At 34.0% G+C, this 18,147-nt stretch overlaps 1 protein-coding gene across 7 annotated transcripts in view; it reads left to right on the forward strand.

The window, feature by feature from the left end:
• LOC136849213 (FYVE and coiled-coil domain-containing protein 1-like) overlaps window positions 1-18,147 on the forward strand; it is a 70,908-nt gene that overhangs the window by 46,507 nt on the left and 6,254 nt on the right. For 5 of the 7 annotated variants that reach the window (XM_067122393.1, XM_067122394.1, XM_067122399.1 and 2 more), the window contains 11 exons: window positions 1,679-2,176; window positions 3,374-5,146; window positions 7,500-7,655; window positions 8,837-8,911; window positions 10,557-10,700; window positions 10,925-11,137; window positions 11,374-11,507; window positions 13,001-13,210; window positions 16,483-16,571; window positions 17,593-17,849; window positions 18,001-18,090. In XM_067122393.1, the coding sequence (XP_066978494.1) occupies window positions 1,679-2,176; window positions 3,374-5,146; window positions 7,500-7,655; window positions 8,837-8,911; window positions 10,557-10,700; window positions 10,925-11,137; window positions 11,374-11,507; window positions 13,001-13,210; window positions 16,483-16,571; window positions 17,593-17,849; window positions 18,001-18,090 (3,639 nt within the window). The remainder of the gene's footprint in view (window positions 1-1,678; window positions 2,177-3,373; window positions 5,147-7,499; window positions 7,656-8,836; window positions 8,912-10,556; window positions 10,701-10,924; window positions 11,138-11,373; window positions 11,508-13,000; window positions 13,211-16,482; window positions 16,572-17,592; window positions 17,850-18,000; window positions 18,091-18,147) is intronic. The other 2 variants (XM_067122395.1, XM_067122400.1) reach the window with 1 other exon arrangement.

Genomic DNA, 18,147 nt, shown 5'->3' on the forward strand with positions numbered 1-18,147 from the left:
ACACTTCATTCAACCCATAGGGGGTTAGTGCCATCAGTGCACCTCACACGGTGCACTGTAGGCCTTACTTAAGGTTCTTTACAGCTTCCCTTCAGCCCCTAGCTGCAACCGTTTTCATTCCTTTTACTATACCTCTGTTTATATTATCTTCTGTCTTACTTTCCACCCTCTCCTAACAATTCTTTCAACATTATTTCCAGCGCTGAATGACCTTATAGGTCCCATATTGATACAAGCTGTTAGACTGAAAATTTCATAGAGTTTTTGTTATTTCACAAAACCATGTGTTCAAGTGACGCTCATACACGCCCATAGTTTACATAAGTTGTTTATTGATAATTATCAATTCACAGCCAGGTGGTTTTGTGTGCGCTTTATTTGCAAGTCATGCCAAATGAAAATATTTCATTACTTTGACTTTTGTAGATTAGCTTCCGTACTTCTGCTGGATTATTCACCATTTCATCAATATTTACATTGCTGTATCATGCTCTATACTTCAAGTAGATGTTTAACTAAATATATAGCATATTTGTGTTTGGTTTGTGCATCTATGAATTTACACAAGGTATTCTTTATGATTTCCTTATGTGTTTAGTTGTAATTTTTTGTAGAAGGAAAATTATTTCATGCAATGTAAATGGTATAACTTGAAATTTCCTGAAGATGGAATTTAATCTTAACATGTTGTTGCAAAAAGAAAAACACGTTGGTAGGATTGGCAGTTTGTTAGCAATTCTTGTGCATTCTATAGAAAATTAACATTTCTTTGTATTTTAAAATGAGCTCAGCTTCTACCTGTTACTGTATTTTTGCAGAATTTTTTTTTTTTTGTATATTTTAGTAAAAAGTTTGACCTCAGATTCTCATTAAAAAGGTTTACGTTATTTCTTCTGTCATTAGACTTGCTCCTCTATGTTAACTCCTTAGTGCTTACAACAAATTTATATAAATTTATTTTAATCCAGTACAGTATTGGTACTGGTATAAAGATGGAGTAGACACCAGAGGGTATTACCATACTGTTTTGAGCATGTATAATGTAAATGAAAAATTGCAGAAAAAACTATTTGACAGAAAAACTACAAGGGTCATGTTTGTATTGGTTGTTCCTTTTCGCTTAATACAAGGGCAGACATATTTTTCATGATTCTTTTATCTTTTTTACTGATTAGGAGCATTTAGATTTATTATTAATGAAAATTTTACTTTACACTTAATTTATAAAAGAGGAGTAAGTTTGATTTAAGCCTATACTTTCACCCTCTGTCTTCAAGCTTCTCTCTTCTGTTAGCACAGTTCTTTTAGTTGCAGAGATATAGTAAGCTAGTGTGTGGACAGTAAGGAGTTCTTATTCTTTTTGTGACTGATATGATGAGTATTGTCAGACAACACTCAAGCAGGAAATAATGTACAGGGATTATGGTTGTGTTCACCTGCACAAGTGAGAAAATTTTCTCATTTTGATTTCTTAAGTATGCATGGTTGCCATGGGTAGTTCATTATCTGCTCAGATATGCAGATTTGTAAGGTATGAATCAATGTATGAAATATGCAATCAAGTTTGAAAATTATTGTGTTTGTTACTTTACAAATCATTGCTATACATACATGGATTTTCTCCTTCCAGTACCCTATTTGAAGATTTTCCAACTTGTTCTCATTCCTACCACCCTAGGTACAACAAGATACGCCAGGAACTTCAGAAGATTTTGCCTCAGAAAAAGAAAAGTCAGAATCATCAGAGACAGAAGATTCCAGGAATTGCTGCCAAGAGTCACCTGTTACTTGCACCAAGTGTGAGCATTTAAGGGAGGAGCTTAAAGTTAGTCAGAACAAATGTACTGAGTTGCAGAATTTACACCAGAGACTAGAAGATCAAATTAAGATCCTAGAGAAACAAGTGGAAGACTTTGAGAGAAAGGAAAGTGAATATAAGTGCCAAATAAGTACTTTAGAATTAGAGCTAAAGGCAGCCTCTAATAGTGAAATAGTTGAAGTGCCAACAGATGTATGTACAATTGAAAAGGACAGAGAATCAGATGAATGTATTAGAAAAGTTGATGTAGATATGCAGCAGTCTTCAGAGGCCTGTAGTCAAGCAGAAAGTACCGAGAGTGTAGAATATTATCGTCAGAAGTTAGAAATTCTTCAGAAGATGTATGAAGAATTACAGGTAAGGAAAATATGCTATTTATTACACTTTTTCAAAAATATTTTCCTGGTGTAATGCCCTTTTTGTGAGGTTATCTTAAACAATATTTAGTCTTATTTTCATCACATGCTCTCTTTGTTAAGTAGAAATGACCTTTCCAGGATTTTTTCCCTTATCTTTGATAAATGATATTGATCACACTTTTATGAAATATTTAAATTTAGGTAAAACATTTCGTTTTATCTATGTCAATTTAAATACTTTATGATCGAATGTCTCTTGCCCCCTGACTGATGGGTTTGACATTGATTTTTAACCTTAGTTGCATTATATCTTGTCACATGTTATTGAATAAATTGTATTCCAGAGCCTTAAAATCTAACATTTGCATCTGTGAGAAGAAGCGAAGTCAGGAAACTAATCCAGAGCTGCATCTTTCTTCCTAAAGTCAAGGCTTACAAACATGTATTTCATCTGTAAACTAAGAAAAGAGGTTCTATTAAGGAAGTGAGACTCTTCTCATGGGAGTGCTCTCATAAACAAAAGGGATGCTTGTCACCCCCAAGATCCACTCCTGCTCATTATCAATGACCAGAAATTCCTTAGAGAAGTGAAATGAAAGCATAATAAGCAAAACATAACCTAAGAATTACCTTTCATTCAGTGAACTGGATGAAAGCTAACTCTTGAGAAATGCTCATTAGCCTACCTCCAAAATTATATAAAGGAAGACAGTAAATGTAAGTGTAACCTTTAACTGGAAACAACAGCACTAGGTGAATTTTTTAAGCAAATAGGAAAGCCAGTATTTTCGGTTTTTTCTTACCATCCACAGTAGAGCAGAAACCATCCAGCAAGGTTGTTTGTCTTCCATCTGCACATAAATCACAAGGAAAATGAATGAAAGGTGAGATGAGTAAAGGCAGCCATTGAAAGAAAGCAAGTAGCTAAAATGTTCTGGAATTTCACAAGAGTAGTTAATGTACACAAATAATGAGACTTCGGTCTACTGGAAACTCTTGGATCTCTCTATGCATGTGCAGTACTACATTCTGACTGATGGTTCTTTCTTTTCTTTATAAGAGAGACTGAAGCATTTGGGAAGATTTCATAGGCACAAAAAGACTAATCATAAGTTATGGGTTTGTAGTGGATCAGTGTATTTGTTTCTTGTACCCAGCTGTTATGATTAAGGTAATCATCTTTCCCCTTTTCCAGGAACAGTGTCGTACTGCAGAAAAGGAGAAGACCACAATGAGGACAAATATACACAAGGTGAGTGCCAGTTGGTTTGAGCGCAAAACGCGCCTCAGTGAGAGTGAAACTGAGAGTAACCGTAGTGAAGACTCTGCTCATGAGGCAGATTTACTGAACCTCTTAAAAGTAAAACCACCTCAGGGATCTGATTTTCAAAATGAATATCGCTTTTGGGTCACGAGGATGAAGGATGTTCCAAAACTTTTAGCAGAAATCTCTTTCTTAAATGGAAAATTGGATTTGGCAGAGAAAATGTGTACTGAACTTAGGAAGCGTGTTAGAGAATATGAAACTGTCATTGATGACCAAGAAATTATCATCCATGGATTGAAAGACCAGTTGGACACGTATTTCACTGATAATCAGAAAATGTCTAAGCAGCTTAGTGCCCTAACCAAATTATTTGAAGATATTGAATTAACAGAGAAAACAAAAGTTAATATGGTTAACCCTCCTGAAGTCTCTAACAATGTTACCAATAATTTGCCCACTGGGGAGGACTTTAAGGAGATGGCTAATAGTCTGAGTAAAACATATATTAAATTAAAAGAGCTAATTTTGGAAAAGAAGTCTCTGGTAACGGAAATTGAGAGACTCAACGTTCTGAATGTAGAGTTACAGAGACGTGTTGCCACTCAGGAAAGTCGACTGATAAGTGTTTCAGATGCCTTGCACTCCACATGGATGCTCATATCAGATGCTAAGGAACAACATGCTCAGCTTCACACATCAGAATCAATTTTACGTTATGAATTGAAGGGAAAAAGAGAACTACTTCATCGTCTCAGAGAGGAACTGGAAAACTCCAGAGAACAGTGGCATAAGATACGGCAGATGAACTCAAAGAGTGAAGAGGAATGGAATAGTATCAGAGAGGAGCTTGATGAACGCAGGCGTGTTGCAGAAAATGGAGGGAGAACTGGAGAACAAGATCTTTATGAGGGAGCAGTAGCTTTGGAGAGGAATAAGAATACATCAGATGATTTTGAACCTCCAGTTGATCTTCTTCTTGATATGGCCATTGAGTATGGTGTTGTTGAAGCTGATGATGAAACATCAACATCTTTAGTAGCTGCAATAGAAGGGGAAGACCTGCATGCATCTCGTCTACGAGATCTTGAAGATCAATGTAGTCACTTATATCAGAAGCTCATGGCATCGACTTCAAGATCATTAACATTAGCTTCAAGGCTGACAGCACTTCATCAACACTATGGCTCAAGTGAGGATGAAGATGAATATGAAGATGAAGATGATTATGATGATGATGAGGATGATGATGATGAAGAACCTTTTCTTCCATTCCAAACAGAAGTCATGAGCCCAGAACCAGAGAGTTATGATACAGCATACGTCAGTGAGGCTGACACAGGCTCTGCATCTGGAGCTCCTGGTGTTCTTTCAGAAGAAGAAGCCTCAACAACTAACCTTGGAGGAAATAGTGTGGAAGATAATTCTAATCTTGGTCCAGAGGAACAAGAGCAAGTGGTTGAAGTAGAGGATGATTTGTGTAGAGGACTCATTAACTTTTTACCAAGGAAGATTGAAATCCTTCGAAGAGATAATCAGAAGTTGGAAGAAAGATGCCAATTGCTACAGGAAGAAAAGCTGCACTCAGAAGCTCACCTGACAGCAAGTATAGAGACAGAGCGAATGATAAGGCAACAGCTGGAGGAGAAACTAGAACATCTTGGCAAATGTGTTGATGAACTCAGCCTAGAACGGAATGGGAAGGTAAAGCATTTTAAACTCATGAGTGTCATATGTGTTGTGTCTGTATTGATGTATCATTGAATTAACACACTAAGCACAGATATGAAGTTTGTCTTTTGCTTTGTTCAAGCATGGAGAGATTTATTTTAGATAAATGTAGTTGTACATTATATATACATATATTGTAAATTTGCAAACAGTATCACATTTGCAAAACACAGGGATAACTGAATGATGGTTTGGATTCTCTGTTTTGCAAGTGTGATATGTTTGGTTTGAGGATTTTTTTTGCTCAATATGCAAGGAGAACCTGTTCATTTTCACAAGTACTGCACTGCCCCAGGCAATACACTGTTTTCTAGACACTTGGGGAAGTGTATCAGATTATTGGTGATTGTCTTATTTGAGCCAGATATTAATGGATGATTATAATTGCAAATTTGTTTCTAGGTTCATTTGATCACCTTTTAAAATGCAGTATTTCTGTGTATTTCTTGGAATAAATGTAAGAGCTTTGTTGCTAAAGTTGGTGTACTGTGTACTGTATAGGTAATCACATTATGGAGCTTAGATAGTGAACATTGTGTCATTTGGAAGTGAGTTTTGTATATATTTATATATTATTAGCAAAATCTGTCCATGCAAGTAAAACAGTTTTTATGTATGTCAGAAAAATAGTTATTTAATTTTTATGCATGAATGGAATTACTTCATATCTTAAAATCCAGTATTTATATAATAGCTACATTTAACAGTAGCTTTGTGTGGTCCAAGTGATATTTGCCAATAATACTATATTTTACCTGTTATTTTTATGTGTGGTTGAATTTTTGATACTTACAAGTTCAGTACCCTATTTTTAACAACTGTTAATGGTGACCTTCATTCACCTAGGATTGCAGTGCTCAGATCAAATTGCTGTAACTATTTAACCACCTGTTCATGGATGCCTATATGTTAAATAACATAAATATCTATTATAATCATTGCTACTAGTCCTTGCCTGTGTATATGTTATGAAGTACAAAATTCTTCACTGCCTTAGCTTTAGATTAAAGGAAGCTTGTACATTCACTGAACTAGGCATGGGAAATTACTATGAAAAACCAGGTAGACTTTAAAGTGTGGCTTTTGAGGAGGTTGTTTCATCTTTGTGATGCACAGTACAATAATGTTACTCTGGTGGCAATTTTTGCTCTTGAAACTTAAGGTGGAGGTGTTTGTCAATGATTTGTACTCATTGCTTTCTTTTTTCTTTTTTTTTCCATACAATGTATTTTTTGCATTTTGTGTTTTTGTGTGATGGCAGTCAGAAACTCCATTATTAGAGCTTTTTAGGTCTGTTAGTCTTCATGAAAAGAGATTACATATGGAGGTTGGGATGGAAACTTGACTGGTTAGTTGTGCCTTGCTGCCTTTTCTTCATCCGTTCTCAAGACTTCTTTTAGTTAGCCTATATTTCAGTGATTGGGCACAAAATTACTTTATGAATATTGTAAATTCCAGTCCTCTGTCTAATAAATGATAATTATGGACCAGATGACATTCATGATCATTACAAATTTACTTTGCTACTGACAATTTCTATGCTTATTATGATCAGATCATTGTTTATTTTGTTGCATGTTCCTTGACTTTATTGCTGCTTCCCTGTGAAGAGTAATTGCTTTAGAATAGTCATTATTATTATTATTATTATCATTATTATTATTATTATTATTATTATTATTATTATTATTATTATTATTATTATTATTATTATTATCATCATCATGTTGTATGTGTAGGTAGCAATTTTACATATAAAAGTAGTCACAGTCGTACTAATATGATAGAACAACATGTTTGTGAATTCTGCATTCTAAATTTTAATGTTGACTTTTAGCAGTGGTCAAGGATAGAGTGTTTTCCCTAGTTTTTTCTCCTGAAATAGACCTCTGTCCTTAAATTTCTTTGTTTATACATCCCAGAGTGATGTAAATTTTATGCTTGCACATCATAATTTGATAAGTAAATACTGTATTTTCTTGACAGTTTTCTTGTACAAAAGGTTACAGAGGACCTTGCTTAAGAATTGAATACCATTAACAACTAAGTAGTCTTCATGTCATTAGAAATTTATGTGTACTGTATTTTTAATATATCTTGACAATTTTGGAAGTTTTTGGTGCAGTGCAAGTGTTATGTTGTAACTTGAATAAGATTATACTGATCAGGTAGAAACAGCTACATTATTGCCTTAACTAAACTTTGGTGTTTGATTAGTAGTATGGTTACCTTATCCAGAATTAGCCATTTTTTGTTAGGATTATGTGAAAAGCCCTTTGTTTTAAATGACTCCTTGTTATAATGTTTGTTATTTGGCTCATTTCAGATACAAGAGGCTGAGGAGAGGTATAACCAAAAGGTTGCTTCCCTCAGTCAGAAAGAAAAAGAATTTGAAACACTCCAAGATGACCTGGGAAGTCTCAAGGAGAAGTTTGAGGAGAGAGGAAACCTTCTGCTGATTGCTAATGACAGAGTTAAACAGGTATTGCTTGGATTACTGGAATTTTCTTTTGATACATCAATCAGGAAATTTGTTCCTATAATAGTTTGGCATTTAATTGTTAGGTAATATTTTGTAGATCAGCAAAATTGTTTAATTGCTTGAGAGGATATTATATTTAACAAAATTTTTGCACTGTTCCTGTGGACCTAATCATGTTATTTTTAAGGAAATTTGCTTAGCATTGTCCTAATGGCCCTCCCTAGAAATTTCACAGTTGTAATAGTAATAAGCTAATTGATGTTGTACACTTTAGTCTTTCTATAAGCATAGTACAAGCTGTTTGTAGGAGTTCACTGTAAATATAGCGGTTGTAGACAGGTTTTTGTCTTGAAGGTGTCATGTTCATATTTACTCCCCAAATGGGGAATGAAGTTGCTGGTAGCCAAAACTGAGATCTGGAAAGGAACAATAAATGGTGTAATCAGTGGGACATGAGGATAAATTACAGTAAAACTAAGAATTTATTGATTAGCTTGTCTTGTATATTGCTTCTGCTTCAAGACTCACCTTGTATAGATAACATTGCTTGTAATAATTATTGAATGCAACTCAAAGCTTTCTTTATCACAGCAATTGAAAAAGTTATCTTTTGCTGCCAGAAAACTAGGTATTGTATTGTTTATAAGACTTCTTATATCCACAAAAATTATCACTTTTATTCTACCATTGATGGAACACTGCATTCTGTCTGGATGTCTATAGCCTCCTTAGGATCTTTATCTCAAGAGTCAGAGTCACTCCAAGTAGTAGTGGTATCATTATTATTCAGATGATCAGCAAAGGTTACCCTGTTTGACAGGGTAACCTTTATATAAGTAGGAATGTCTGTAAGCTTCCACAGTGCTTGCCCCTGTGAGAATTAGTGGTTACTTTGCAAAGATCTTCATCAGCTTTTGTTGAAGTGCTCTGTTTCATTCCTTTCTTAAAGTGTGGAACAGTTTTTCTGCCAGTCTTGTTGATACTGATCCTCATAAGTTTCAAGATATTCTAAATAAAACAAATTTGGTATCTCAGAAATTCTTGCTTTTCATTTTACTAATTATTGAATAGATGATTGCTGGATATTTTTTCATGTACAGTACTGTACAATACATCTGTATCCTGACAAAAGCCTTGTATGGTTAGGGGTAGCACAATGATTGTCCTGTTCTGTTTTGCAGCTGGAAAAGGAACTGACAGCTTGTAAGGCTTCAGCCAAAGACAACCTTGATCAGCTCACACTAGCTAAAAAACAGGTGAGAACCAGATTTTATTTCTAGTTTGTTACATTCCCACTGTTTTTTAATTTTCATATTTTTAATATGTCGATTAGTTTAATTATATGCTGTAAAGGAAGGGATTATTCCAACCATGAGATATTTTAATTGGTGAAGGCATGCACTGTATGTATATGCACCCATGTATATTACCGGATTCCCTTCATTAGTAATTTTTAAACCATCCTAATTTTCATGGTGTGGTTCTAATGCATCCTAATTGTATGCTGACCACTTTATTTGGCAGAAGTTTGTTTACTAAATGTTGATGGTTGAAATATACTAAATTGTTAAAACTACAGTAAAGATGAACTACTGTATGTGGTTTGAGTGGCGTTTCTTTACTGGATGCAGTTCACATTGAGATTTTGTGAATCTTGTACGAAAGGTGTAGACAAAATGGAAAAAACAGTTTTTGTATGCAGAACATTTGTGTCCACAGTAAATGACTCATTTAATTTTAGATTGTTATAATTTTGCACAGATATTTACTTGACCCCTTTAGTACATATATAAGATGAAATATTAAGTGTAGGGAATCCATAAATAAAGGAGTAAGCATACTGTATTAATATAGTACTTGCTTTTGGCAAAGATGCATACAAGTAGAACCAGTTTAACTGATAAATTGCAAAACTTATATCAGATGGAAGAATGAAATGGGTAAATCAAATAGCTGAATGACTTCAGGTATTGAGTTAGCCTGATTATTTTAATGTCAGAATACTTCAAAAGCAAGTTTAGGTGCAGCTTGCCAGAAGTCTGGGAAAGGGCGGATTCAAGGTGGATGTAATGTAAATGAAACGAAATTGATAGTGGTAGTAAACTTAAACAAAGGCATATTGTGATACAGCCATGGCAACAACTAAAATGGTTCACTAGCTTCAAAAATCTAGGGACATGGGTAATAAATATATTCTAGTATAGTTGGAACAGAAGCTGATTTTAAGGAAAGAGTGAAAGTTTTTAGAGTGAGTGGGAGAGACGTATGTGGAATGGTTGGTGAAATGCAGATAAATAAAAATGCAAGAATAAATGTTTACACAATCAGAAGTAGAAGCTGTACTGTAGTGTGTAAAAGGATCAGATTTTTTTATAGTTTGAGAATGTTTTAAACAGATATAGATTCACCCAGTCAAAATTATATATAAAAAACCAAGGAGAAGAAAAAGACTCCTCAAAAGACAGTTTTTTTGGTAATGGAATACTGTAGTTACAGAATTTAGAAATAGGACTAGGAGTGAAAAATGCAATGGACTGGGACCTTTCAAGACAATGCATCACACTGACTAAGTTCTAATAGTTTGAAAAAAGGCAAAGAAAAAGTTATGTACATAATTGATGTATGCATTCTTGTTCAAACCACTAATACAGTATCATACTCATTCTGTTTCCATTGTTTAGTTATGCTAAAAACCTTCTAAAATTTTGTCTTGTATACACATACAACACAGAAAGACCACATTTTTCCAGATGTGTGAAGGGAGTTCCTTGCTGAATTTTCCAAAAATAGTTTTGGGGATGTCATTTATCACCAAAATGATTAAAGTATTGTAGTATAAGTGTCTGAGCTTTAAGGCACAAGGAAAATATTTACTTTTTTTTTTTTTTTTTATTTTTACAGGCTAACGAATTCAGGGAGCTCCATGAACAGCTCAATCGTGAGTACAGAGAATTGAAAGAGGAGGTTCTTTCCCTGCAGCAACAAATTACTGACCTCCACTTCCAGATATCCTCTCATAGCATGGAACGTGATGCTGCACGAAAGGTCAGTCAGCTATATTTTGTACTTTAATTATTGAATTTATAAAACATTTTCCTTGTGTTGAACATCTTTCACTCATCCATAATAAGGAAAATAATGCAAAAGTAATGGTAGTATTTACTGTCTTCAGAAATGTTCATTATGCAGTGTATCAGTGTATTTTTTGTAGTGCAGTTGAAGTTACAGTAAAAATGAGTTTTACTTCGTAAAATGGTGATTTTTTTCAGGATAATGAAGAAAAATCAGAAGCCTTGGAAGCTGCACAGTCACAAATTGCGGAACAAAAAGCTTCACTGATGCAACTCCAATTACAAACAGCCTCACAGAAAGAGATGTTGCATAATGAAAAAGACCAGCTGGCAACTCAGGTTGAAAAGCTCAACAGAATTTTGGCAGATCGTGATCGAGAGTGCTCTGGACTCAATAAACACCTGCAGGAGGTAAGTAATTTATACCCTCTTTGTTCCCATTCAAAATAGCTTCCTTGTATTTTCTTGAATTGTAAATATTTGTATCCTTACAAAGCACAGACCTCTCTTTGTGTATGTTGTATGGCCTAATATGTATGTTTGTATATGAGAGACAGTCTGCATAAAATTTTGTATACAGGATTGTTTTATGTTTTAAAGCTAGTGAGACTGATCTCGGATACTGAAATGTTCTTTTTGTTTTGCAGGCAGAAGTTGCTCTTAAGAGTGCAAAACTTGCTCTCTCAGAAACAAAGTTGAAGCTTGGGTCAAATGAAGAAGTGACAAACCAGTTGAATGAAGATAACCTTAGTCTTCGAGAAAAAATTATACAGTTATTAAGGTTAGATGCTAGTTAACACAGTTTAAGGTTAGATGTGAGTTGCATGTCTACTTTCGATAGTATGTAAGTTTTGTTCTAATTTGTAGATGGCAGTGTGGTTTTATCATATTCCCATACTTACATTGCAGGAAATAATGCTATGCAAGTTACTTACACCAATGTTCAGTTGATATAAAAAATTAAGATACCTATTTACTTAGTGGAATTACATCAGAGTAATTGTGATATAAATCTAGTAGGATTTTAACAATTATTTGGCACTGCAAAGTTAGTACTGTGCTGTACTTGGAGGAAATTCAAGAAATTTATGATGTTTGGTGTTCATATTCTAATGCAAATAAAGTATAAAATACATAGGTATTATATAAAACCCTTATGATTCGGTCATTTTACAAAGCAGAAACAGTTGGTTTGGATTGTCTCCTTGGTTAAATTTACTCATGTGATGATAGCAAACACAATGCAGTATTCACTAGGATCATTTTGACTGACACACAGTGGATATAATTTAAAACTGTTGGTGCTAGATGCGTATTACATAAGTAAGGTTGTATGTAAAATCCCAGTGACAAATATAAGGTACAGTAATAACTAATAATAAGAGCTGAAAAAAATGTTTCCCCTGAAACTGAATTTATCTCGTTTGATTTTATTTTATTATATTTGATTTTAATTGATTTTTTATCCTATTAATATTATGGAAAATATCGTGTTCCAGGTTGTAAAGTAATACAGTACATTTCATTTCAAGACTTTTATATCTGTCAGATATAACTTTGATAAGAGTTTGTATTGACATCTAAGGGTGGGATTTGTTATTTGTAATTGAAACCAGCTTCTGATAGCCCATAGTTTAAACTTGTACACTTGACCTTCATCTTGAATTCCCTTAAACATTAAAGAAAAACTTCCTATATACAATACCAGCAAATACAGTACTTGTAGGATGGGGAAAATTACTTGGCTGCTTAGTTGTTCATTGTTGCTCACAACTTACAATATGTGTTTTTCAGATTTATTTTTGAGGAGTTATTTTGCTGAAATATTCCATTTTCATGTTTTAAAAGATATTTTCATAGTTTCAAACGAGCTGTTTGATATTATGACCATTGTTAGCTTTTGTAGGGGTAAGCATACAGCCTAGCTTGTGCTAGGAATATTGTGTTATGCAGTTTGGAGAATCACAGACACTGGGAACCTTATTCCCAAGTATAAAAGGGATAATTGCTATTAAGAATTGTTATAAAATTTTGTTATAAGTAATGCACAAAGCTGAATACCCTAGCCTTGTACAGTACTGTAATTCTCTGTGTACGCCAAATAATAGTGTGTTTATGCATCATAAGTGTGAGTGCTCTGAAGCCCACAGTAATTTTAGAGATTAGTTAAACTTAAATTTACTAATTATTTTAACTTTTTATAACCAGTTGTTACGTGTGAATTAACATCATCCCTCTCCGTTTTTCTTTTTGTTATGTGGTTAATCACAACAGGGAAAAGGATGCCCTTTGGCAGGCGAATGTTCGCTTAGAAGGGGCAGCCACAGCTGCGAGTGGAGCCTGGATGGATAACAAAAGCACACAAGAGTGCATGGGTTGTAATGTGGCATTTTCACTAACGCGTCGACGACATCATTGTCGTACATGTGGACGTATCTTTTGCACAGGTTGCTCTGATAATTGGATCAACACTGCAGCCTCAAGGTGTTTAAACCAAGTTTTGTTTACTTTTTATCGAAAATACTTTATAGTTTTAGTCGTATTGACTGCAGTAGAATTGGGAATGAATGTTGATTGCAGGTGCTCTGGAGAAGTTTCAACATATAGTACCTCACTGAATAGAGGAAGTCAGTAATTTTCTTGTTTTTTTTTAGGGAAGTGGAGAGTATTTTCAGTAACGAAAGATAATCACAACTTCATGAAATGGTATGAGAATGACGAAAAACTTTGTCTTTAAAAATATGGGCTGTTGGAAGTTCTCAAATCTAAGATTTATGCAAATTTGTTGATTTCATGAAAGCCTCTTGGTTGTATGGCTGTCAAGTTTCTGACTTCTGCATATAAAGGATAGATACAGACAACTAAAAACATTGGTTTTAAAGAAAACATCATAATCATCAGTTGCTAGGATAACAGTTATAGCTGTCAGGATAATAAATATATTGTTCACTGTAACCAAGAATATATATAAGGAAATTTTAGAAACTTAAAGAAAACAATAAAATAAATTTCATTAACCCTTAAACGCCGAGCTTCTATTTACAAAAACGTCTCCCGTATGCCGGCGGTGTTCGGGAGTTAGTACCGAAGCGGAAAAAAAGCTTTTTTCAAAAAATCACAGCACGCTTAGTTTTTAAGATTAAGAGTTCATTTTTGGCTCCTTTTTTTGTCATTGCCTGAAGTTTAGTATGCAACCATCAGAAATGAAAAAATATCATTATCATATATAAATATTGAAATATATGACAGCGCAAAAAAATTTTCATATATAATTTTATACAAATCGCGCTGTGATCAAAACGGTTAAAGCTAACGGATTATTTTTTTTTTTCTTTGTATTGTACACTAAATTGCGATGATTTTGGTATATAACAAATTGTAAAGCGATCAAAGCAACACAGAAAAATATTATCACAATATGATGCATGAATCCGTAACGCGGACATAAAAAATGTTTTTTTCAAAAATTCACCATAAATCGAAATATTGTGCTAGAGACTTCCTGTTTGTTGCAAAATGAAGCTACTTGATTGAATATTACTAGACTGTAAGTGTTTTAGCTTACAATTGCAGTTTTCGACCATTTTGGTCGAGTTAAAGTTGACCGACGGTCAAATTTTTTCTATTTATCGTAATTTATATGAAAATATTTCAAAACTGATAAAAGCTACAACCATGAGTTATTTTCTGTTGTATTCTACATGAAATTGCGCACATTTTCATATATAAAAGTTTATGTAACAACTAATATAAAACGGTGCAAACATTACGAAAACGTGACGAAAGAATTTCTGAGATATTCGGCCGAGTTACCGCGCGAACGTAAGGAAAATGTTTTTTTTTTTCAAAAATTCACCATAAATCGAAATATTGTGCTAGAGACTTCCAATTTATTGCAAAATAAAGGTAAATGATTGAATATTACTAGAATGTAAGAGTTTTAGCTTACAATTCCGTTTTTCGACCATTTCGGTCGAGTTAAAGTTTACCGAAGGTTGAAATTTTGGCAGTTATCGTGATTTATGTGAAAATATTTCAAAACTGATAAAAGCTACAACCATGAATTATTTTCTGTTGTATTCTACATGAAATTGCGCACATTTTCATATATAAAAGTTTATGTAACGACTAATGTAAAACGATGCTAACATTACGACAACGTGATTTAAAGAATTTCTGAGATGTTAGCCGAGTTACGGCGCGAGACGTAAGGAAAAAGTTTTTTTTTTTTTCAGAAATTCACCATAAATCGAAATATTGTGCTAGAGACTTCCAGTTTGTTGCAAAATGAAGGTACATGATTGAATATTACTAGAATGTAAGAGTTTTAGCTTATAATTGCGTTTTTTACCATTTCGGTCGAGTTAAAGTTGACCGAAGGTTGAAATTTTGGCAGTTATCATGATTTATATGAAAATATTTCAAAACTGATAAAAGCTACAATCATGAGTTATTTTCTGTTGTATTCTACATGAAATTGCGCACATTTCCATATATAAAACTTTATGTAACGACTAATATAAAATGGTGCAAACATTACGACAACGTGACGAAAGAATTTCTGGCACGGACGTAAGGAAAAAGTTTTTTTCAAAAATTCATCATAAATCGAAATATTGTGCTAGAGACTTCCAATTTTTTGCAAAATGAAGGTAAATGATTGAATATTACTAGAATGTAAGAGTTTTAGCTTACAATTGCATTTTTTTACCATTTCGGTCGAGTCAAAGTTGACCGAAGGTTGAAATTTTGGCAATTATCGAGATTTATATGAAAATATTTCCAAACTGATAAAAGCTACAACCATGGGTTGTATTTTGTTGTATTATACATGAAATTGCGCACATTTTCATATATAAAACTTTACATAACGGCTAATATAAAACAGTGCAAAAATTAAGACAAAATGACGAAAGAATTTCTGAAATTTTCGGCCGAGTTACCACGCGGACATAAGGAAAAAGTTTTTTTCAGAAATTCACCATAAATCGAAATATTGTGCTAGAGACTTCCAATTTGTTGCAAAATGAAGGTAAATGATTGAATATTACTAGAATGTAAGAGTTTTAGCTTACAATTGCGTTTTTCGACCATTTCAGTCGAGTCAAAGTTGACCGAAGGTTGAAATTTTTTGTAGTCGACGTACAGTACGCCCACTTGGCACCCAACAGACAATTTTAGTCGACGTATGATACGTCCAGTAGGCGTTTAAGGGTTAAGAGGCAAAATTTCTGTGACCCCGCAACAGTGAATTTTATTATTATTTGAAATAATTGGGGTATTGGAGATTGCAAAACAGTCAGTTCGTAAAATTAATCCCAGGAACTATGTAAACTTTCTAATCCTCTTTTACCATTCAAAGACTTATTGTTATATTGAAGATTGCAAAATGGTCTATTCTGTAAAATGAGCCCCAGGAACTATGAAAATTTTCTAATCTTCTTTTACAATTCAAAAATTATTCCATTTACCACGCTGTGAATAATTGTCATACAACTGTACTGTAGTGTATTGGCGATGAGATTGCAAATCGTGTGCATTGTCAATTGCTGATATTGTATAGCTCAAGAAATTATGTTGTCAGGTATTTATTTTCGCTGATGAGTTTATGATTATCTTTTACTACATTCCCACTTAATTTCTTGAATATTCCAGTTATGCTGTACATTCTTTGTACTCTTGTATCTTAGGGCCTTTTGTATTTGAAACTTATCTGGCAGACAAAATCTAGTAACATTCTCCCTTGTTTTCAACAGCCGCCGTGTAAGAGTTTGTGATGACTGTTTCTCGATACATGCAGAATTAGCTACAATAATTGCATCTCCTGCTGTTCAAAGCAGTGAAGGTAAAGTAACAATTCCTTTTTCCTTATTTCTTAAAGGTTTATGGAATGTGTAAAGGAATATTCTGTACTCTTACCATGAAACTAAACAACTACAGTTCTGATAGGTCTCTTAAAAAAATAATCAGAAGTTGCATAAAGCTTACAGGTAACAAAACTGGGACTGTTACCCTTTCACTAAAATTCCTCACATGTCTGACACAATATGAGGGATTGGCTGATATAAGCATTACTGTTGATGATAGCTCTGATATAGAAAATGCTAAAGAGATGGACATTAGCCTTATGATGGCTTTAATGATACATGCTTTATAATTTGTTCAACCATTGTTCGAATATTGGTTTTGTGCTGGTTGTCAGTAAGAGATACTAATGGAGGAGACAAAGGAAGCAGTCAAAGCAATGTTTTGTACTTGAATTATAAGTAATTCAGATGAAAAGTAAGGTTTGATGTACAATATATGGCAGGCATTGAAGAGGGAGTGGCGTACATTACAACACCAAAATAAGTACAGTAGTTCAGCCATACTGATGAGTTAAAGTCTCTGTTTAACTTTTAGGTTTGTCTGATTGACACTCATTTGATTTTACCAGTAGTAACTTCCTCTCATTCCAAGAACAGCAGATGTTTTGGCATGCATACTGTACTAGGTTTTTATGTTGTTTCCAATACAGTAATTACTGTAGCCACCATGGCAGAAACCAATACTCTAGAAAATAATATTTAGGTATAATATTAATATGCATTTTGATAGTGAATTTTTGCCAATTGGCAGTCAGTTGTAGGCTGGTATTTTTCACCCCCAGTTTTATATGCTTAAACATTTTCACACCAGTTACCTTGCTGCAATTAGTGTGCCATCATCGTTTTCGTAGAGCATGATTTGAAGTCACTTTCAGTGTTGTGTAATATTCTAATGAAGATAAAAGAAATAAATATGTATATATTGTACAAGCAAGCATTGTTTTGGCAGGATTTTAATGTGTCGTATGGGTTTTTTATATGATTTTGCATATCCCGTAGCCAGTGGAAATGCAGCTGGATTGGAAGCTACATCAAGAACCACTACCCAGAAAGGTCGCCCATTTCCCATAGGCTCCAAGTTGCCAGATGATGAAGAGTTTTCTGTGATATCTGATGAAGAAGTGCAAAGTTCAAGATTATCATCAAGTCCAAGTAGTGGGTCTCCTGTGAGTAATGAAGCCATAACTGAAACCAGAGCTACTACAGATATTCTGACACCAGTGTCACTTGCCGAATCACCACCTACAAATGCTGAGGTACAGTGTACACCCTTTCAAGTATACAGTGTGATCACATTCATAATCTTTATGTATATTTTTTTTTATTAAAAGTTAATTATCTAATCTTTTCTCCCTCACATGTGATGCTTTTCTTGCTGACAGTTTCATTTTATTACTGCTTATGTAGGCATGGGTTGGAGCAGGCACACGTGTGTTAGTACCTGTTGATCTACCTGCTGGGGTTACGTTGTACTGGCATTTTGCATCTGAACCTAAGGTATGTGTGAAACTGTTAATAGTGACATTCATCATCATACATAATGTCCCTCTGTTT

This window comes from Macrobrachium rosenbergii, chromosome 20, assembly GCF_040412425.1.
Source record: "Macrobrachium rosenbergii isolate ZJJX-2024 chromosome 20, ASM4041242v1, whole genome shotgun sequence".
NCBI lineage: Eukaryota > Metazoa > Arthropoda > Malacostraca > Decapoda > Palaemonidae > Macrobrachium > Macrobrachium rosenbergii.